This window comes from Pelobates fuscus, chromosome 7 (assembly GCF_036172605.1).
Source record: "Pelobates fuscus isolate aPelFus1 chromosome 7, aPelFus1.pri, whole genome shotgun sequence".
NCBI lineage: Eukaryota > Metazoa > Chordata > Amphibia > Anura > Pelobatidae > Pelobates > Pelobates fuscus.
Genome location: NC_086323.1, coordinates 167,458,817 through 167,482,039, shown reverse-complemented (window position 1 = coordinate 167,482,039; position 23,223 = coordinate 167,458,817). Strand labels below are relative to the sequence as shown.

Here is a 23,223-nt window from a genome sequence, read left to right as displayed (position 1 = left end):
ACCCTCCTACATATTTAGTTTAACATTATAGAAAAGTTGAAACATGGGCTAATATGGACAGTGCAGTGGTTGATAGCAGAAATAAGTAATTGCCAATACCTAATTTAAGATGTAAAAAAAGTGTTATAATAGCCGTTAACCTTTTGTTTCAGAAGCTGTCTGGGTAGCATACTATGAAGTTGCCGCTTTGCATTGACAAATTATGTATAAAAATCAGCAGGGGCTGGAATATAAAATTAAAGGGCAATGTGACAATTTAAAAAAATCAATTACACACAAAAACAGAAAACAAAAATGTTTATTTCTGGTCCATAAATCAATCTGTCATGGAGACAATAAATACAATCTGTATAAAAATTGCATATTACACATATATACATATTAGTAACTGAGTAACCTAGAACATTATTCAATAATATCACAATAATCCACTAAGGATTAGTAACTTGCTTGTCCAACTTTGGTTAATAGAGAATTCTGATTTGCAGTAGAACTAAACATTTATGTTTATCCTTATATCATTCTATTACCACATGGTAACAGGCCTGGGGAATAGGCTGAAACTCCAAACAGTAGGTGTCCAAGCAGATAATTGTATACTGTCTATTTGTTGATGTACATCACGTTGTCGGCAATTGGGGGCCAGAGCAGAAAATGTTATTTAAAACCATACATATATTTTATACCATACTGTATTTGGGGTACGGTTAAAAATGCTTAATATTTATTTGCCCGATTTGCTTTTCATTTACCACTTTAGGAAAATAGATCTAAGATGTAATGAATGCATTTGTTACAGCATATCTTATAACGTGACTGAAGATCCGGATTAATCTCAGCTATTATATAGTTTTAACACCATATCAAACGGTGTCGTTTGCAGGAAATAGAATAATGACAAAGCTGGTCCAGCCTCAAAAATGAACAAATCCAATATAGCAATCAAATGGTTGGCTTGGTACTTACAGAGAGATAGAGCGCTTTCTAACAATATAAAATGCCCATAATAGATTTTTGTATAGACCTGAGAATGTTTTTCCTTGCTAATAAAAGTGATAATTTAAGTCTGTGCCTTAATTAAAGAGACACTCCAGGCTTCAAAAGCTCCTTACCTTGCTGGAAAGCTTCATGTGTGAAGTGTGTCCTATTTTTTTCATTTTGCAAAAAGTGCACATTTCAGTAGAAATTTACACTTTTATAAATTATACGTTTGTGGGAGGGTAGCAACACCTTTTAGTTGTTCTCAGGGATCTACTACCAGAAAGAAGAGAATCTGGCTTGGGTAGTTCCAGCTGCCTATCCCTATCCATACTAGCGCTACAAAGCCTATTTGTTCATTTTCTTTTATAAATAAACCTGGTTACAGCCCCTTGGCTTTCAAGCAAACAACAGGTCCTGTCACTTCCTGGTTTGGTTAGCTCAGTGGAGCTACTCTAGAGAGAGCAATTGCCCAGAGCATCTGCCTTGCAAAGACTTCTCATTGAGCTGCATTAAGAAGTCTGTGAATGGACAGGGGAAGAAGGGCAGGGATTGCAAAGGCAGAACTTCAGAAACTGTTGAGCTTTGTAGAATATTAGCTTTTTGATCCATGGAGAGATCTGACTGCCATGCTGGGGATTTTTTTCCTAGTTTGTTGCAAAATTGGAAGCCCTTCAGCCTGGGTTATTTGCTTTCTTTTGGATCAACAGGAAAACCAAAATGGATATAGCTTAATGAACAAAAATGCATAATTAAATGCATGCAATGTTTCAATGGGTATATCTACCAAACAGTGTTTTTTTTATTTGCTTGTTTTGTATTTGGGCAGTGGAGTGTCCCTTTCAGCCATAAAAATAGCAGTTAACCTGACCCTGTATCCAGAAACAGGTTACATGTAGGGTTCTATGCAACAAGCCATTCTGGAGCACCATTAAGACAATTGAGACCAATTAAATGTCTTCACCACACAAAAGCTGCCCTTTCACGTAGCATGCGAACTCCAAATCTCTGCCATTCTTGTTGGTAGATCCACAACTCCTGTGTGGTGTCAAGGCATGAGAGAACGGCTCCTCCTTTCCATGCAAGTAACCTGGGGTCTGTATCCTGCAGGACATAATGAACATTTTAGGTTTAGGACAGACTCATTGTTTCAAATAGATAGTAAAACAAGAAAATGACCGTGTCTTAAAAAACCCCCCCCCAAAAAACAACATTTTAGTCAAACCTCAGATGATCATGATACTACTTAAACCCTTTGAGGACAGAGGCAATTGTATATGTTCTGATCAAAACAAAACTTAGAATTTGACTATATGTCTGTTCAACCATAATTCATCTCTGTAATATTAAGTGCACCCACACTTATTATATGAAAGTTTTATTAAACTTTCACAAAAACTTTTTACAGGCATTGGGGGACTGCCTGACATCCCAGGCAGACAGAGCTGTGGACAGCCATTCCGGCCATGTGATCGTGAGGAACTCGTGATCATATGGCCCGGGAGGGATGGATCCGCTTCGGTTGTCAGGCAGGCCCCAGGATCGCCACTGCTGGTGACATTCTATGCCACCCACTGGTATTCAGGACAGCATAGACCGCCCACAGTCCTTAACAAATTAAAGTAAATCTGGATTTATAATAATAAAAAAAAAAAAACACCACCACACGCTGCTTTTGGGCGTAAGGTGCTTCAAGCAGTGGTGAAATAAAACCCGCCCTCAGGAATTGCTTTGTCATATCCCATTGGTAAAAGCACACTGCCTCTAATCTTGAGGAAAAAGAAATTTACGGTAAGTAAAAATTTATGTTTTTCCCTTCAGATTAGAGGCAGTGCTTTTACCAATGGGATATGACAAAGCAATTCCTGAGGGCGGGTTTTATTTCACCACTGCTTGAAGCACCTTACGCCCAAAAGCAGCATCCTCCGAGGCCAGTATGTCTAACCTATAGTGTCTTGAGAACGTATGCAGTGAGGACCAAGTAGCCGCTGAGAAGGTGAGATCTGAGAAGGTGAAGCTGCTGCTCGCAGAGCCCATGACGTAGAAACAGCTCTAGTAGAATGGGCCTTTATAGGGCCTGCAATTTCCGCGCCACTTGTGGAATATGCCAAAAGAATACAATCCTTCAGCCATCTAGCCAGCGAACTCTTTGAAGCCTTCATACCCTTCCTTGTGCCATTGAACAAGACAAAAAGACTGTTATCCTTCCTAAAGGATTCCGTAGCTTTAAGATATTGCATAAGACATCTCTTCACGTCTAGCCAGTGAAATTTACTTTCCAAGGCGTTAGAAGGATTCTGACAAAAAGTAGGCAACACAACTTCTTGGTTGATGTTAGAAGCAGTCAAAACCTTAGGGATGAACGATGGGTCGAGCTTTAAAACCACGTTGTCTTGATGAAAAACCAAAAAAGGAAAATTGCCCGAAGAGCTTGGATCTCACCCACTCTCTTGGCTGATGTGATTGCCACACACCAAAAAAAAAAAAGTTTTTTAATGAAACCATCTTCAGGGACGCACTCTCTATTGGTTCAAAGGGTGGCTCACAAAGAGCGGAAAGGACTAAGTTTAGATCCCAGGTTTCCCTAACATTGGGAACCAAACGGGTCAGAGCTCTGAAGAACCTTGATATCCGAATGTTTGAGGCTAAACATCTAAAAGAAAAGAAACTGATCGCAGAAACTTGTAATTTCAACGAAGCAGGTTTTAAACCCTTTGCAAATCCCATCTAAAGGAAACTGAGAATCTTCTGTATGGATGCGGAAACAGGGTTGACTTTAAACCTACAACACCACTGACAAAATTTCTTCCAAATCCTAGAGTAGATTTTAGAAGTAGATTCCTTGCTAGTAGCTAATAACATTTTTATAACCTCAGGATCTAGACCTTTACTCTCTAAAATCTGGAGTTCAGATACCAGGCCGTCAACTGGTATCTCCGAAGAGTTGTAAGAGGCACCATGGCGTGTTCTAAAACTTCTTCTGATAGAGGAAGCTTCCAAAAAGTGGCCCCTGGAACATTTAGAAGAACCGAGAACCAACTTCGTCTTGGCCACCAGGGAAGGATTAAGATAATCCTTACTTTTTCCAACTTGATCTTTTGAAGTATTCTGGGAATAAGAACTACTGGTGGGAAGATATATGCAAGGTTGAACTTCCACGGTACTGACAGAGCATCTATGATATCCGGATTGTCTGCTGGATTCAGAGATGCAAAATGTCTTGTCTTCCTGTTTGTCCTGGAGGCTATCAGGTCTATATCCGGACAACCGAAGCGGTCTGTAATGAACTTGAAAATTCTGCATGACAGGGACCAATCTGTTTGCTTTAAATGATGACGGCTCAGGGCGTCTGCTAACACGTTTAATTTTCCTAAGATGTGAACCGCTGAGATCGATAGAAGGTGAACTTCTGACCACAGCATGGTCTTTGAACATAGACTTTCCAACTTTGTCGATCTTGTACCTCCTTGTTTGTTCAAAAACGCCACTGTCGTTCATTGTCTGAACGAATCTGAATATGCTGATCTTTGATGAGGAACTGAAATGCCAAGAGCGCCATCCATACGGCCTTCAATTCCTTGAAATTTGAGGAATTTCTCGTATCCTTCTCTTGCCAACACCCATGCTTCTTTAGGTCCCCCAAATGGGCCCCCCAGCCTAGTGCAGAGGCGTCTGTAGTAATTATTCTGAAGGACTTCATTTGGAATTAAAGACCTGCTTGCAGGAATCGAGAAGAGGTCCACCAATGCAGACTCCTCATTGTTAGATTGTTGAACTTCATCAGCCCTTCCAGGCCGTCTGTCTGTCGATTCCTGACTTGCAGAATGTTTCTCTGAAGAGGCCTCATTCTGGCTTTTGCCCAACCGACTGCCGGGATTGAAGCTGTAAACAGACCCAGTAAACTCATTGCTTCTCTGACTGAAAAAAAACCCCTTTTCCCTGAGGTTCTGGATTAATAGAATAATCTTTAGCTTCTTCTCTTCTGGCAGGAAAATCTTCATAGTGATTGAGTCCAAAATTAGACCTAAGAACTGAATCCTTTGAACCGGCACTAATTCCGATTTGTTGAAATGTATTAGCCAGCCATGCGTTTGAAGAGTTTGTATAGCTGTACAAAGGTCTACTTTTAGCTGATTTTGTGACTCTGCAATCAACAGCCAGTCGTCCAAATAAGGGATGACATAAATCCCCAAACCTCTTAGAAATGCTGAGACGACTACTAGAAGCTTTGTGAATACCCTGGGTGCAGATGACAGGCCGAATGGCAGGGCCCTGAATTGGTAATGTCTGGTTACCGATTGGATGCACACCGCAAATCTTAGAAGCCTTTTGCTGGATTCTGCTATGGGCACATGAAGATAGGCGTCTTTTAAATCCAGGGACGCAAACCAATTTTTCAGTTGAATAAGAAGAGCAGCTGATTTTATTGTTTCCATCCGGAACTTCTTTTTTATAATACACCAGTTTACGGTTTTTAGGTCTAAAATGGGTCTGAACGAGCCATCTGGTTTTGGCACCAAAAATAGCCTTGAATACGTGCCTTGATGTCTTTCCTACAGAAGAGAGTTGTGGAAGAGGTTCTTCTAAGGGAGACTTGATACTTCTTGCATCAGAGTAAATTCCATTTCTTGAGAATGAACCTTGGAACATAAGAACATTTTCTTTGGGGTATTTGACAATTCCAGAGCGTACTCTCCCCTTATTACTGAGAGAACCCAGCGATCTGATGTTGTCCTTTTCCAGTGATTTAGGAAGTGCCTCAACCTTCCTCCCACTGGCCTGGCGTCACAATCTTTTATTTCTCTTGTCCGTGAAGTCTTCACATAATTAATTTTTAGATGCTGCGTCAGATGACCAGTTTCTAAGCCAAAGAGCTCTTCTAGTAACTGTTGACAGACCCAAATTCTTGGCAGATAGTTTCAGGCTTTCCGAAGAGGCATCCACTAAAAAAAAAAAAATCAGCTGCCATTTTTACATTTTTTTTAACAGCTTTACTGGATCTTCCTTTGATTCTCCTGTATAGATCTTCTCTAGCTCTTCCAGCCAAAGTTTTTGGGCCTTGGCCACGGATGTTCCAGTAATCAGAGCTCTTGCTTGGGCCGCTGAGGAGACAAACATCTTCTTTAAGGATGAGTCCATGTGTTTTTCCATGACATCCTTTAGACCGCTCGAGTCCCCAATAGGTAATGTAGTCTTCTTTCCTATTTGTGCAATAGGAACGTCCACTACAGGGACCGTATCCAGCTTACAGTCCTGGTCCGCTTCTATGGAAAAAAGTGCTTTGAAATAAAAAGGTTTGTGGCTTGGGAACTTCCATTCTTTTAAAACCAACTCCTTAAGCTGTGGGTGAAAAGGGAACACTTTAGACTTTTTTCCTGATTCCCCATTCTCAAAAATGCACTGCACTTCTTTTATAAGTTTCCCAATAGCTTCTTCTGGAAATGCAAATTCCTCATCCGATGAGTCACTACCAGAATCTTCGCCAGAATCAGAACCACAAGTACCTGAACTCGTATCTGAATCTTCCCACGATCTCTGTCTTTTCTTTGAATGTTTCACTATCTGTGAATCCTGGGCAACCGAAGCCTGGGCTGTCTGCATAGCTGCCGACTGCATATCCACAAAAGTTTGCTTCATACTCTGTTGTAGCCAGCTGAGAAATGTGGACATTTCTGCTCTTTTCGCTTCCTCTGAAGCTTCTTTAGAACATAGTGAGCAAAGCTTCTTTTTATAGCCATCTGGCATAGGTTGGCAACACACAGAGCAACTTAAATGATTGGCTTTTGATGTACATTTCCCCTTTTCTGACGATTTATCCAGAATCTCAGGATTAGACATACTGAGCAAAGACAAGAAAAGAAAGGGAAAAATGTAAATAATAAAAAAAATTTTTTTTAGACATATATTTTTTTTCCCTTTAAGATTCAGGCTGAAGCCATTTAAAATAAAAGCTAAGATGTCTTACCTTAAATGGCCTCACAGTGTGTTGGAGGGCAGGTGAGAAACACACTTGCAACAGTTCTGAGAGCTCCTGGCAAACAGAGGTTGCTGCTGGTAAGTTGCTCCTTTAAGTCCTGTAAGTCACTGAACCAAAAAAACGCAGAGTTCAGATTTTGCGCCTGAATCCAGGTTCGCATAGCGCTCTGCGAACCCCCGGTGGAACGCAACGCAACCTGTGCGTTCGTTCCACCGACAGGACCTCCCAGCCGACGCACGCCTGCGTCCTTCGTCAGACCGGCACCTGGCACAGAACGAGACGGCATAAATGAAGGCAGACCACGCCGTCCGGCGTTTTAATTTCTACTTACCCGAGAAAGGAAGCAGAGCCTCCCGAGCCTCAGCCCTGCTCACCTGCTTCCTTGGAGAACCTCCTGTCTAACTGCCCTGCCAAAGGCAGGCAAAGAACTGGGTATGTTCAAGATGAGATGCTATTTAACGGAAAGGATTTAATTAGGGGGAGGGTGTTAAAAATTTGGAGAATTGCCTGCCTGTTTTTTCCCTCCAGATTAGAAATCCCATTGGTAAAAGTTACTTATGCACTATCCCAAACCCTATGCATGAGGCCTTGATGTGGCAGGTGAGCATACACTTAAATGGCCATTGGAATGATACTGAAAATCTCCAGTTATTTAAATAGGGATTTGGGATAATGTGCAATAAACTCTTTGAGCGCAGGATTTATTTTAGTATATTTGCATTTGCTTTTGTATTACACGGCCATGTTTGAATGAATGGAGGGAAGCAGCGGCACCACAGGCAGCAGCTGGAAGAGGAGCAACCCGAGAACTGCTCCAGACATTCAGATCAACACCAGCCAGCAGTAGGCTACCCTCCTGAACACTAAAGGTATGTAAACAGGAGGGTGTCTTGCATTGGGCCTGCTGGGGTTAATAGGAATGTGGGGCATGTCACTTCTAACATGTGTTCTCTATTAAGGGTCAATAAGTATGTAGGGTCTTAGAAAAATACCACTCTCTGTCTCAGATAATTTTGTTTTAACCTGAAGCTGAAGGAAGTAGGTTGAATTGTTAGCATAGGACTACTAAAACCAGACATTGCTGAGGCCCAGGAGTAATGGGAGTTTGATTATGTATGTTAGATTAGATAATGAGTACTCTCTGCATGAGAAAACAAAATGGGGAAAAAAAAAAAAAAAAAAAAAAGCCAAGACATTTTCTAAAACGTCAGAAAAGACTGCATTAAAAAAAAAACATTTAAGCATGGTTAATTTCTCTGTATATAAAATCTCATTTAATAGGCAATAATATTAATGGAGAAAAGTTTACCTTTGGCCTAGTGATAACCTCAACATTTTCCACAACTCTCCTAAATGATGGAGGCATTTTGTTCAGTATTCGATGCTGCAGAAACTGTTGAGCTTTGTGGAACATTAGACCTCCTCCAACCACAAGGATGGAGCTATACATTTTCTTTTTGGTGTCATCCGATGCTGAAAAGAAACAGAATGCGTTCACAAGCTAACCCCAATCTGCAGTGAATAAAAATACAGTGTATTGTAGCAATATTTGAATGATTTTATGTTCAACTATACATTAAAATTCTATTTGAGAATAGAGTCTCAGAAAGAATTATAAGAATGTACTTGTAAGGTTAATGTAGCCAGGCTGCACTTCACTTCTATTAATACATTTGTGTATTGTAAAATGTACTTTAAATGCAAATTATTCATCACTGTGTTATATAGATATAGAAATACAAGGAGAATTTTACTACATGTAATAAAAAAAAAAATAAAAAAAAAAAAATGAATGAAGAGAGATTGATCTGGAGTTTAATCACTCTGTATTCTATTAAAGGAGCACTATAGGGTCAGGAACACAAACATGTATTCCTGACCCTATAGGGTTAAAACCACCATCTAGCCCCGCTGGTCCCCTCATGCCTCCCTAAATATAGTAAAATCTTATTCAAGTCTGCAGCTGCATGCTTTGTACATGTTTCCTTTAGACCTGCCCACTGCCTGCTGACATCATCAGAAGTGGTAGCCTGGTCCAATCACAATGCTTCCTCATAGGATTGGCTTAGACTGACAAAGAGGCAGACCAGGGGCAGAGCCAGCACAATTCAAACAAAGCCCTGGCCAATCAGCATCTCCTCATAGTGATGAATTTAACTAATGAATCTCTAGGAGGAAAGTTCAGTGCCTGCATGCAGAGTGAGGAGATACTGAATGTTTGGATGCATTTTAGGCAGCCATGACCCAGGAAGGATCTGTAAAAGCCATCTGAGGAGTGGCCAGTGAAGTTATCACTGGGCTGTGATGTAAACACTGCATTTTCTCTGAAAAGACCGTGTTTACAGCAAAAAGCCTTAAGGTAATAATTCTACTCACCAGAACAAATTCAATAAGCTGTAGTTTTTCTGGTGACTATAGTGTGCCTTTAATTAGTATGACTAATTACAGTGTGTTGTAACTCTAGTGCTAACTACAGATTACATTGCTAGTCATAAAACGTGTATTCCTGACCCCATCGTTAAAAGCACTATCTAGCCCCCCCTGGCTCCACCTGAATATAGTAGAAATCTTACTTTTATTTAGTCTGCTGGTGCTGGCTCTGCCCCTGATCCACCTCCTTGGCTGACATCATCAGAAGTGGAGATCTCAGCCAATCACAATGCTTTCCCACCAAAAGAATTGGACTGTCTGAGATTCCCAAAGAAGGTGGGTTAGGGGCAGAGACACATTTTACCATGGCCAATCAGCATCTCCTCATAGTGATGCAGTGAATGAATTCATCTCTATGAGGAAAGTTCAGTGTCTCAACTAAGTTGAAGTTATTCTGGTGACTATAGTGTCCCTTTAAGGAATGTAAGTCCTCAGTAATCAGGAGACATTGATAAAACATAAAACTAGAGAACAATGATGTCACTTGATCCCTGAACTTTCACAGACTTTAGGCAGACAGATCCTCAACCTGCTTCCATGAATGGAATCTAGCTGAGAATTTTGCATGGAGTAAAATCTGAGAAAAGCAAGTAATGAATAAAGATCACAAAAGGTGTTCAATTAAAAATAAAAATTGCTCTATACTTGCAACCAGGAAAAAAAAACAATATAAAAAAAAAGGGATGTAATTTTTATCAGAGTGTCCTTATGGGGCAAATAAAAATGACATTTTGATCCGTTTTCTTACCGCAGCAGTCAATACTATGCAGAATTGCTTTATCCAGACCTAGTGCTTTCCCTTCAAACTGAGAGATTGCGGTTTTACGATTGTAAAATGCAGAGGATGACTCCTCTGCATCGTTGGCAGATGCCAAACTATCATTCTGAGCTGTTCCAAGTTCAGCTTCTTGCATGTGACTTCTGTCTGATGGGTCCAGACTTCTTGAATCATCAAACAAACTGGACTTTGGTCCTGCTTTCCGATCAGCTGCAGCTTTGGCAGACTGCAAATGAGAGACAGAAAATGTACCGAACACTGAGCATTAAACAGCTTGCAACGTTGCAATGCAATAGCCACACTGTATTGAACACAAAACAGAGATCCAATATTAGGAGATTTATTGAAGCAGGAGCAATGAATACTACCTGCAGAGTTTTTACAAATTGAGGAAGTGGAGTCTGGAAAGGAATGTAGAAAGAAGTGGTAAATACAAAAACAGAGAAAGATGTTCAAGTTATTTTAGAGGTTACAGATTTCTGTATAGCTATATATATATACACACACGTCAAATATTTGTATTAATGTTTTAAAATAATATATCATACAACATTGGCATATACAGTTGCAAGAAAAAGTATGTGAACCCTTTGGAATAATATAGATTTCTGCACAAATTGGTCATAAAATGTGATCTGATCATCATCTAAGTCACAACAATAGACTGATGTAGATTAATTTAGAAATAAACAAATATGTTTAAATGTCTATCTGTTCCTGTCCAAATCTGAGATGATTAAATTGCGTATACGCAGAAGTAAGCTCACACTGACACATGGAGTTCAGGTTAAAATCACTTCAGAAAATGTAATGGCATCTGGTTAGAAAACGGGTATGCAGACCCTTTTAAAGGCAAAATGACATCATCATTGAATATCAGATAATAACAAATAAACATCATTAATTGGATTAAATGTTAAGTGGCTTATGTCAGTGTCCACCCATCAATATTATTACCAAGATACAAAAAAGGTTTCAGGCCCAATTGGTGTTGCCACCCCTTGGGTCCTCTACCTTTAAGAGTGCAGCGCTGTGTTTGGTGAAGGATTACAGTAAATTACCTGTAGTTCAAAGACAGGTACCCTTTGCGTTCTCCAATATAGTGAATATACAAAATAAAACAAGAATATATACAAATGATTGTGCAGTATATTAAACACTGTGGTTGGAAATTGAGTGAGTTCACAATTATGTCTACACTCACATTTTTTAGAGCCTTTTCAAGTGAATTAGGCTCTAAACTTGTGCACGTCTGTGTCTTTAAAGGTAGATCACACGACCCCTCTCTCCAAGTTGGATGGTGTATTCTCCTCTCCACTCGGTATATGAAAGACACAGAATCAACGAGCTAAGTGTAGCATCCTTTGTAGTTTTTGTGAGTTTTTAAGAAATGAGATTAAAATGCTCACCTTTTTTAGAGCCTTTTGGTAACTGGCTCTAAGTATGCAGACCTAGTGTCAATTTGTGGGGTGACACTGCCCCTTCCCTGGAATCACTGGTACTGGATACAGTTGGTAGTAAAAAATAGGTGAATTTATTACAATGTATAAATAATCAATATAAAATACTTTCTAGAAAATAAAAAACAGATAAGAGCAAATATATTAAGAGTATTAGTATTAGTGGGTTCCAATAAAAATATTAAGTCCACAGTTACCAAAAGGCTCTAAACAAGGTGAGCATTTTAATCTCATTTCTTAAAAACTCACAAAAACTACAAAGGATGCTACACGTAGCTCGTTGATTCTGTGTCTTTCATATACCGAGTGGAGAGGAGAATACACCATCCAACTTGGAGAGAGGGGTCGTGTGATCTACCTTTAAAGACACAGACGTGCACAAGTTTAGAGCCTAATTCACTTGAAAAGGCTCTAAAAAATGTGAGTGTAGACATAATTGTGAACTCACTCAATTTCCAACCACAGTGTTTAATATACTGCACAATCATTTGTATATATTCTTGTTTTCTTTTGTATATTCACTATATTGGAGAACGCAAAGGGTACCTGTCTTTGAACTACAGGTAATTTACTGTAATCCTTCACCAAACACAGCGCTGCACTCTTAAAGGTAGAGGACCCAAGGGGTGGCAACACCAATTGGGCCTGAAACCTTTTTTGTATCTTGGTGATTATCTTTGTATGGTGGGCTTTTGAGGAGTACCCACAGAGTGTTTTTCAGCAGCTAAAACCTACTGTTTATACCTACTACTTAGCGCCACATATTCCACACCTATTGTGTAAAAATCCATCAATATTATTAATTGGCTCAGGGATTTGAGTGACTAGTGGGGCACCCTCCCATCATGGGATGTCGTCTTTACTCGATGGGAGGGGGAATCTGGCGGCTAGCCATTTTGGGTAGTTAGTGATGTCAGACTTGTGATCAGGCTCAGGGTTCTTTTTATGAATAGAACATTTCATTAGTACAGTGTTCTCATGGCCTTCAGATTATACTATGTTGCAAATTACAGGAGATTCAGCAATTCCGGGGTTAGTCATGTCTTTATAGAAAATACAGTCTCTATTCATTATACTAAATGCTGTTAGGAAATTCTGTCATGTAATGTAGACAAAATGGAGGGTCTGTCATAATGTGAGGTTAAAATGGAGTTAGTACAATAATTCAATACAGGTGCAATAAAGATTTTTAAATAATTCTACATCAGTACAATCACAGTCTGCTTAAACTAATAACACACAAAGAATGAAATGTTGCCATGTTTTTATTGAACACACCATGTAAACATTCACAGTGCAGGTGGAAAAAGTATGTGAACCCCTAGACTAATTACATCTCTAAGAGCTAATTGGAGTGAGATGTCAGCCAACTGGAGTCCAATCAATGAGATGAGATTGGAGGTGTTGGTTACAGCTGCCCTGCCCTATAAAAAACACACCAGTTCTGGGTTTGCTTTTCACAAGAAGCATTGCCTGATGTGAATGATGCCTCGCACAAAAGAGCTCTCAGAAGACCTACGATTAAGAATTGTTTACTTGCATAAAGCTGGAAAGGGTTATAAAAGTATCTCCAAAAGCCTTGCTGTTCATCAGTCCACGGTAAGACAAATTGTCTATAAATGGAGAAAGTTCAGCACTGCTGCTACTCTCACTAGGAGTGGCCGTCCTGTAAAGATGACTGCAAGAGCACAGCGCAGAGTGCTCAATGAGGTGAAGAAGAATCCTAGAGTGTCAGCTAAAGACTTACAAAAGTCACTTTCAAATGCTAACATCCCTGTTAGCGAATCTACAATACGTAAAACACTGAACAAGAATGGATTTCATGGGAGGATACCACAGAGGAAGCCACTGCTGTCCAAACAAAACATTGCTGCACGTTTACAGTTTGCACAGGAGCACCTGGATGTTCCACAGCAGTACTAAGAACATTTTTTTGTGGACAGATGAAACCAAAGTTGAGTAGTTTGGAAGAAACACACAACACTATGTGTGTCGAAAAAGAGGCATGGCACACCAACATCAAAACCTCATCCCAACTGTGAAGTATGGTGGTGGGGGCATCATGGTTTGGGACTGCTTTGCTGCGTCAGGGCCTGGACGGATTGCCATCATCGAAGGAAAAATTAATTCCCAAGTTTATCAAGACATTTTGCAGGAGAACTTAAGGCAATCTGTCTACCAGCTGAAGCTCAACAGAAGATGATGGGTGTTGCAACAGGACAATGATCCAAAGCATATAATTAAATCAACAACAGAATTGCTTAAACAGAGGAAAATACGCCTTCTGAAGTGGCCCAGTCAGAGTCCTGATCTCAACCCGATTGAGATGCTGTGGCATGACCTCAAGAAAGCGATTAACACCAGACATCCCAAGAATATTGCTGAACTGAAACAGTTCTGTAAAGAGTAATGGTCAAGAATTACTCCTGACCGTTGTGCACGTCTGATCTGCAACTACAGGAAACGTTTGGTTGAAGGCATTGCTGCCAAAGGAGGTTCAACCAGTTATTAAATCCAAGGGTTCACATACTTTTTCCACCTGCACTGTGAATGTTTACATGGTGTGTTCAATAAAAACATGGCAACATTTCATTCTGTGTGTGTTATTAGTTTAAGCAGACTGTGATTGTCTATTGTTGTGACTTAGATGATGATCAGATCACATTTTATGACCAATTTGTGCAGAAATCCATATCATTCCAAAGGGTTCACATACTTTTTCTTGCAAGTGTGTGTGTGTGTGTGTGTATATATATATATATATATATATATATATATATATATATATATATATATATATATATATAATTACTTATGAACCATTGTCAAGAATATATATAATTGTAATTTATTAGAATCTGTGACAATAGATTGCACAATTACTGTTGGAGGTAAATATATTGCAAAAGTACCAATTGTAGGTGTTAAAAACTCTAGCACAAAATATGTTCCACCTCTAGGCAGAATGTGTAGTACCTGGTCCTGTTTGCTTTGTGTTGCCAGCAGGTAATGCTCATCATGTGGATCCTCTGCATCTCCTTGGGATCTTTGTTGCAAACAGGTCATTTTCTGTCCAGTGATCCCAAATGTAGCCGGATAAAACAGTGCCATTGGGGCCTGATTGGTGAAATAACCAACATATTACACAGTCTGCAATGTATGACCAATTCACCAGAGCTACATGGATAATAAGCATTTACAACAAGACAAAATGTACACAAATTGCTCCTTAAAGAGCACCTATATTGGGCTGTTCCCGCCCACCACCCCCCTCCCCCCCCACAGCATGAAACTCATCCAATTATTATTAAGCTAAGCTTGCAGTGGTGGCTAAGTGTTTTGCCACGCCTCTCCACCCCCATTGTAACTAGTCAAATTATTTTATAAGAGTTTGAATTCTTACCTGGTGTCCACCATGTGCCAGTCCCTGTCTCCATTAGGAACACTGGAGAGGTAAAAGCTCCTCAGACGTAGCTTCTGTTATCTAAGCCCTGTAGAGTCTCAGCTGATCACTATTAGCCAGTGAGCTAATCCCTGCAGTGCAGGGCTTACCTTATACACAGAAGGTCTAAATCTCTTGCATTAGTATTGGCGGTGAGGAGCGGATCCAGGCAGACCACAGGTAAGTAAATTCTTCTAAAATGGTTCCACTACTTGCAAGCGGGGCGCCAGAACACTCCTGGCACCATATCCAGTACAGTGTGATGTAGTGATTATGGTGCTTGGAGTGTTCCTTTAACAACCTCCCAATTTTATGGTGGCAAGTAGGACATTTACTTGTATAAGAAGCCTACGCGTTCAACAAAGTTTGATATTTAGTGAAAAATAGAAGGCTGTCAAATGAATAATACAATTAGAGATATAGGTAACCGTTGATAAAGTGCTTCCACTTTCCCCAAGACACTCCCTTTAATAAGAATTAACAGCTAGATACCTGAAGCTTTTCATCTCCCAGTCGGAGCTGGTAGAGTAAGGCCGGGGCATCTGGATGGCGAACCTGAAATTCATGATCCTGAAGGCCACAAACATCCTACAAAGATATACAGTGCTTATTGAATGCTTAATATTAACCCTGCCCAAACATCGTAAACTAGTGAACATGTAACATGGCAAGTTATTCAAGAATTAAAATTTATATATATATATATATATATATATATATATGTGTAAAATATATAGCTTTTGGCTGCCTTACATTGTTGGTACTTTTCACTTAAAAGATCCGCCTTGTGGAATATGTTCTAGTGTTATTTGAAAAACCCACTTTGAGAATGATATACTGGGGCTGGGTCAGAGATGCTTTCTATGTAAGTAACCGATTGAAGCGCTCTCTATTCCCAGCATGATAGGGTTAATTGGTGGAAGTCAGCCCTTTCAGGTGAAAGTAATTAACCTGCACTGGTGTTTTAAAAGGTCAGCCTCTGAAAGCATCAAGGAGCCTAACAGCTGGGAGAAAGGAGGCAGTTAAGCCCAAAACATTAAAGGAAAAGATACGGTGGAAAAGCCTGTATGTTTAAAGTGCTGTGTTTAAACTGTTTAAAACTGGGAACTGGATTAGCTGGACAGTTGGATAGTTAGGAATACGGTTGTTTAGCAAGTCTCCAAATTAGAGTATGATTTATTTTCTTTTTGTTTTATTTATTTCTGTGAAACACAGCATTGTATGCCCTGTTAAAAGTGCAAATAAACTGCAATACTATTTTACCCTGACGCTTGCATTTAAAGTTTATTATCAAGAGCGCGGCCATCCTGCCACAATACAGTACTTAAATAATTATTTTTAAATGAGCGGTTATTGGCTCCCTTCCAATATTAAAGACATCAAATGGGATCTTAATTATAGAGTGGCAGTTGTTTTTGTATGTGACAGCCACTTTCATAGCAATGTGAAATGCATAGAGCTCTTCATCTTCACTTTAAGAATATGTAATTATTCTGACCTGATCGAGGTGTGCAAAGGTCTCCTTCAGATGTTGGAGGAGGAGGCAATCCAGTTTGTTGGAGATCTGGCATTCTCTGTAGGGAAACCCAGCTCTTTGCATCAGCCAGAATAGACACCGTGTGACATCAGAGCCACCATAAGCCAAACACAGCCTGAAACAAAATGGTGAAAGATTTGCTGTAGTTTAGATGTGTGACGTGACTAATGCTATAAATGTGAGAATAACCAATTGAGGATATTGAAAACTGTTTTTTGTTTTAAATGATTTTTGTACCAAACGAAACACATGGAGGATAAGAAATTGTGACTATTTAAGGATTCTTGTAGATGCGGAAAAGTAATTTCTAAGAATGTATAAGTGTCTAAGAAGACTAATTTGTAGTAGGACGTAACCAAAGGAAAGGGGGGAGAAATCCTTGCACAATTACCTGGTATTCCGATGGGATATTCCGTCCTCCACACAGCACACACTGGTCTTCTGATCCCCAATATCAACAACACAAGCACTGCTCAGGCCACTTCCAAATGCTGCACAAACAGACTCCTGATGGACTATAATACCTGGAAAACCACACATAAATATAAATAGGTGTCAAAAAGATTGTGGTGAGGAAAACACAATAAAACTTCCCACAGTACAGTTTGAAAAATAACTTGTGTATCACTTGCATGTATCAGGTTGGACTTTGAAGAGTTCTCCATAGGCGCATAAACAGTAAAGGGGCCATTTCACTCACTTTTTCACCATACTATAAACCAAAGGTAGGCAACCTTCGGCACTCCAGATATTGTAAACTACAGCTCCCTTAATGCCCTTACAGCTGTAATGATAGCAAAGCATCAGGGGTGATTCAGTCCACAACATCTGGAGTGCCGAAGGTTGCCTATCCCTGCTGGAAACCAAAAATTCCAACATGAATATGCCACATGCAAATCGTCTGTTTTTTTGCTTTCTAACAGGGTCTCTTACCTGAAAATCCCAGCTTCATTACAACCATAGTCACCATTTCTTTCACATGTTGCCGGTTATATATATCCGGGATCAGTAATATGCACCTGTAATACTAGTACAAACAAATCAAGGGTTATCCTAATCTCCAAAATAATATTTTAAAGTTTAGAGAAAAACAGGATGTAAAAGATCTACAATATTCAGAGGACAAATGAATAAATTAATGTATAGAACATACTATCATATAGTACATTTAAAATGGTTTTATGGTGCATGTCACAGACTTTATTGTGATTAATTGCAAATTTATGAAATCCCCATGAAAATCAATTAACTGTTTCTTGATGGCTGCTCCACTTTTAACACATACACACACTAAAGGTCAATCAGTAGACAAATCGAGAAATCAGGACCCAACTGTATTGAGACTAAGTCTCTCATTTGCAGTGCCCCCATACAGTCAGCACTTTATCCCAAACAGAGTACTACAGCACAGATACTTCCCATACACTGGCATCAAATAAAAAAATTCAAAAAAACAACAACAACAACACCACCATACTCCCATACCTTCAGATCTTTCAATTGGATTTCTAATAGTTTCTGGATCACGTGTGACCAGATGGTTTCCAGATCAGTAATTACTGCAGAGAGAGAGACCCCAGGTCCAGAGTGGATATTAAGCTGGCCTTTTCGGATGGGATAATGAATATTATAGCAGTCTGCAGGTTTCACATAGAGTGCCTAAAACAATAAAGAGCTCAGAAGTAACATCCAGAAATAAGAGAAAATTTACTTTATAAATTGCAAAATCCTGAGCAATACAGGAATGGTCAGATAATATTTTCCCAACAATTCTATTAAATTTTGATCTTTACAGGAGTTTGCAGCTATAAGTTATGGTAGCAAAATGGCTACCAAAACATACAGATTTGTAAATTTTGTGAAATATATTTTATTGCCTGATTATCTTAATGGATTAAAATTATTCCAGAATAAAAATGACTCATGTTTTGCACAAGAGACCCTTCAAGGAATGAATTAAGGAACATTTACAGGATTCTGAGAACACTACATGTTGTAGACCACAGCTGGGTTGAAGCATCAGAGGAGAACCTCCAAAGAATATATGGAGTTTGTAAGTTCTTAATATGAATTTTCATATGCCCTCTTTCCTTAACACAGACTTGCAATCTCTCCTGGACTCCAGACACATAAAGCACTTCAGGATTTGTGTGTTTGGAGGGCTCCTTTAAAATGTATGAAATTAAGAAAATAAATAAACAATATATATATAAATATTAATATATATATATATATATATATTAATATAATATAAATATACATATACACACACAAACAAAATTACCTCTTCTCCAACAAGATATTCTGGTCTATGTGAAGTGTTAGTCCATTTTACACCTGAACTGTGATCCAATATAGCGGGTCGTATCTGTCTATTGTAAGCTCTGGCCTGGAAAATAAATATATATATATATATATATATATATATATATAAATAAAAAACAAAAAAAAATTAAACAGCATGCCAAAGGTTATTTGGATTAAGATCAACATAAATAACTGCTAATTAATTCCATTAAACAGGAACAGCACATAAGTATCCAAAGCAGGTGGTCACATTCTTTTAAGATATATGCGAAAAGGTGACTGGACTAAAAGATACCCAGGTAAGTGTTAAATCGTTTAAAAATGGTTTGCTTACATGTGATGGTACCATGGCACTTCTGAGACCATTACCACTACAGCAGGCAATATTGGTTCTAATGTCTTAACTGTTCTTTAAAAATATCAAGACTCCCATTTAAAATTACCTGCGCATGCTTGTTTTCCCAATGATATTTGACAATCTGGAGGCACTCAATTGGTTACGTGTATTCTGAACTGATGCCACAATCCTCTGGGTATACAGTTACGTATTTCACAATAATTCCACTAATTGTATACACTTAGTATTGATGTCAGCAGATAACAGCTTTAGAGGGAGCTCTATTACCCGTATAGTCAAGATGCGATAGTGAATACAGCTTAAACTGTTTTCAATGTTAACCGTTAGAGCCCATTAGAGGAGGGTAGGGAGGTTGTATACATTACGCACATTTTACAAGTACTTAGTTAGGCAGAGAAATTAGTAAAGTGTCTTACTCTGATTTAAAACACTGAAAGGTTAGACTTATAGAGATCAATTAAAACATCTATTGCCCTACATCTTAAAAAGCACACCCTTGTAATTCATGGGGTTCTGATATTTTTCGGTTACCTGCTCAGGGAGGACAGGTATCCGTCTTGTCCCATTGGACATCTTCTTGGACCAGATGGCCTGATCCACCATTTTAAGGCCATTTTGTCTTTGCTCGTTGCCTTCTTGTTTCTTGTGTCAATACATGAAAGAAAAAAAAAAAACAAGATGAAATCAAACAGGAAAAAAAACTAGACTGACATGTTTCTTCAAAGCTATGGCACCATTACACTTTGGAACATGTTTCAGTAAAAACAAACACAGTTAAAGCAAACAAGTCTTTTCTGAGAAAGTGACCACACAACACTAAACGTGAGGAAAGGTACAACAATCAGCTGAGCTACTGCAAAACGATATTATTGTTAACGATATACTGTTAACGATATTATTGCACATCCTTGATAACCTTGTTATACGGCTGCTGTGTCTTTACCAAAGTACATTGCGTTTATCGATTGCCTCTTGCATATACACATCCATACACAAGTTTTTCTTTTTTAGTGAGGGGGGTATGGTCTAGTTTTAAATGTAATTTTGCCAAACGTTATTCAGAATGAAGCAATTACCTGCAAGATTATCTTTGCTCGTGCATTATCATTTTAGAATCTTATTACAACAGAAGATTGCCAAAGCGAAATTGCTTTATTGCAATATTATTTTCTTAAAGTGACAGTATCAAATCTCTTTATTCACCTGCAGTTGAGTTCCAAATAACTTTTCCACAAGTATTACACATAGCACATTTTGAAATTCCAAGAATGTGCTTTGGCATCCGTTCCCTCCGCCACAGGGTGAAAAGATCGAGAGAACTTTTCCACCTGGCGATTTTCTACTGTGGTCATAGGTCCGCCTCTGGGTTCCCCTACCTATGGACAATTTTCTGGAATGTTTGGTGGCAAATACTCCAGGTATCTTTTTTTTCCTGCAGAGGAAATCGGCCATGGTATTCTTTGACCCTGTGACATAAATGAATGATATACCTTCTAGGTGAAGTTGGGCCTAGTCCATCACAGAATAATTGGTCTTCATGAGACGGGAGCTCCTTGATTCTCCTATGTGCAGAACCTCAGAAACTTTTGGCGATCTTGGAATATGGAAGTAAGTGTCTCTGAGGTCTACCAAAATCATCCAATCGTTTAGGCAGACTGCAATTTATCTAGAGGTTACGGGTTACATTTTGAATTTCTTTGTTATAAGGTCTTGTTGAGATCATGATCAATTGGGACTGGTCTCCATAACCCCTGGGGTATTGGGGTTAAAAAAAAACTTGAATAGAACCCTTGGAATTTTTCCTCCTGTGGAACTATGTGTGTCTATTACTAGAGACTTTTGCAATCTCCAGGAGATGTTTTGAGTGAAGAAAACATGGTTTTGGAAATGGTTGGAAGCATATGTGATATCCCTTCCTACCACCCAGGAGTCTTGAATCTGTGAGACTCAAATTTTCGAAAATGGAAGAAGTCTGACTCCTACTATTGAAGGTTGAATCTCCTGTCCATCATAATTTCTTATTTAGTGTGGGATCTTCCCACTCTGCCAGCTGACTGGTTGTACCTCTACGTATCAACAGGTTTATTTTCCTGGTTTGTATTGCTTTGCATCCCGAAATAGGTATGACATCGCTGTCTTTTTTCCAAAGGAAGCAAAGCCACCTTTCCTACTGCCACCAGTTTTATACATTTGCCCCATTAAGGTAATGGAAGCGGCATCTGCTTCCCATCCATAGAGCTTTTCTAGTGGCTACTGTAAAGACCATGGATCTTGAACACTAGGTCCACAGAATATGTAGCAATGAAATCAGTTCCTAGAAGTATATGCTTAATGAAATCCATGAGAGAATTTCTTGGAACACCTTCCTTGATATTTTTCTTAAAATCCAGTAACCACTCACTGTCTTATGGCTCTAGAAACGCTTTGGCTCCTTCTCAGAAAGGAATGGAGCATCGTCCAAGTGATTTCCCACTGCAAAAAAAAACTCACTGCGGTCTGCCAGAAAACCCATGAAAGTCACATTTGAGAATATTAAATTGAGGGATGTATGTAGAAGGGGTCCACCTAGTTGCAGCAATATCCCTAAGAGGACTGTTTCCAGGTGGAGAGAGGATGGAACTCCACCTGGGTAAAAGAACCTTAACGGTACCTGGTGAGCCAAAAGATAAAAACAAGTGCTGCAACGGATATGGTCGGGAAATTAAATACTGTATACATATACATGCATGCATTCTTTATATTAATACTCTCCCCCCACTCTGTGATCTTCACATAAGATATTTACGAGCCCTCCCAAAAGCTTGTCATTAAAAAATTATGTTAGTCCAATAAAAAAGGTATTACAAGATACAAATTGTATCTGTTTTTTACATATACATAATAATGATTTGAAACACACTCACTACTAGATTAACCCCGCTGCTAAGTGCACTATGTAATATTAGGTTCTTACATTCAAACCATCTCTCACGAGCCACTGGTCACTGTAGGTGGGTTGTCCTGGTTGTTTATGGCGACGGGCAATGACATGGGGAATTGCTGCCGGGTGAGAATCTGTAGCTCTTCCGATGCGCAGGGTGCTGGATCCAGGGTGTATCACCACAATGAAATCGCTCTGTATCTGCTACTCAGCAGAAAGACAAAAAAGGAACAACATCAATTTTCACTGGACCCCTGGCATTACATTTAAACAAATGTGACAAATGATATCCATTACCACCAGCACCTCCCATTCTAGATAGTATGATTACAGCCCTCTTATCATCTGTCTACAGTTACTGAATGTGTATAATCTGGACAGCCACCCAAGTGCTAACAGTCTGGGTTTCCTATATAAACAGAACCCTTCAAAGTGTGGCTAGGATAGTAATTAGACATTTAGAACATTGTGCTTCTCCATAACCAATACATATATAACCTGTCCAGTGATATTCCTTGGGTCTGATTCATCTCTCTTTCCAATGGAAGCACTATACTCAAGGTGCCCAGTACTAGACTCAGACTGTGTAGGACTAAAACTCCTATGATGCTTGTTCTCTAACAGACTGTGAAGGACTACAACTCCCATGATGCTTGTTCTCCAACAGACTGTGTAGGACTAAAACTCCCATGATGCTCTGTTCTCCAGCACTGTGTGTCTCTATACTCACATCCTGGAAAGGTTCCGGTATAGCAGCGGGTACTATGGGTCTCTTCACCCCGCGCTGCTCCCTCTCTCGCTCCTTCCCATTCTCCAGCTCCCCCTTCTCCGCCTGGGTCATAGCTGCTGCTGCTGCCGCTGCCGATGGTGGTGGTGGTGTTGTGGGCACAATGCGCATGCGCAGACCCAGCAGCCGGTGAGTGAGGACAACCAGAGGCTAACCCTCGAGTAAAGGGGACAACCATGACCTAACCCGGAACTTTTCACCCATCAGTTTGTTTACATGACGTCATAGCTCGTAGCTCCGCCCCGCCCC

At 39.5% G+C, this 23,223-nt stretch overlaps 1 protein-coding gene across 1 annotated transcript; it reads right to left on the bottom strand.

The window, feature by feature from the left end:
* Positions 1–280: 280 nt before the first annotated feature.
* On the bottom strand, positions 281–23,185 carry ACTR8 (actin related protein 8). The gene is made up of 13 exons (XM_063426901.1): positions 22,918–23,185; positions 22,221–22,391; positions 19,799–19,909; positions 18,887–18,991; positions 18,088–18,261; positions 17,536–17,629; positions 16,994–17,126; positions 16,564–16,717; positions 15,558–15,653; positions 14,600–14,740; positions 10,134–10,389; positions 8,265–8,428; positions 281–2,082 (listed from the first exon to the last, which is right to left on the bottom strand). Exons 1-13 carry the CDS (start codon positions 23,083–23,085, stop codon positions 1,939–1,941), a joined length of 1,911 nt encoding a protein of 636 aa, XP_063282971.1. The 5' UTR covers positions 23,086–23,185; the 3' UTR covers positions 281–1,938.
* Positions 23,186–23,223: the final 38 nt, after the last annotated feature.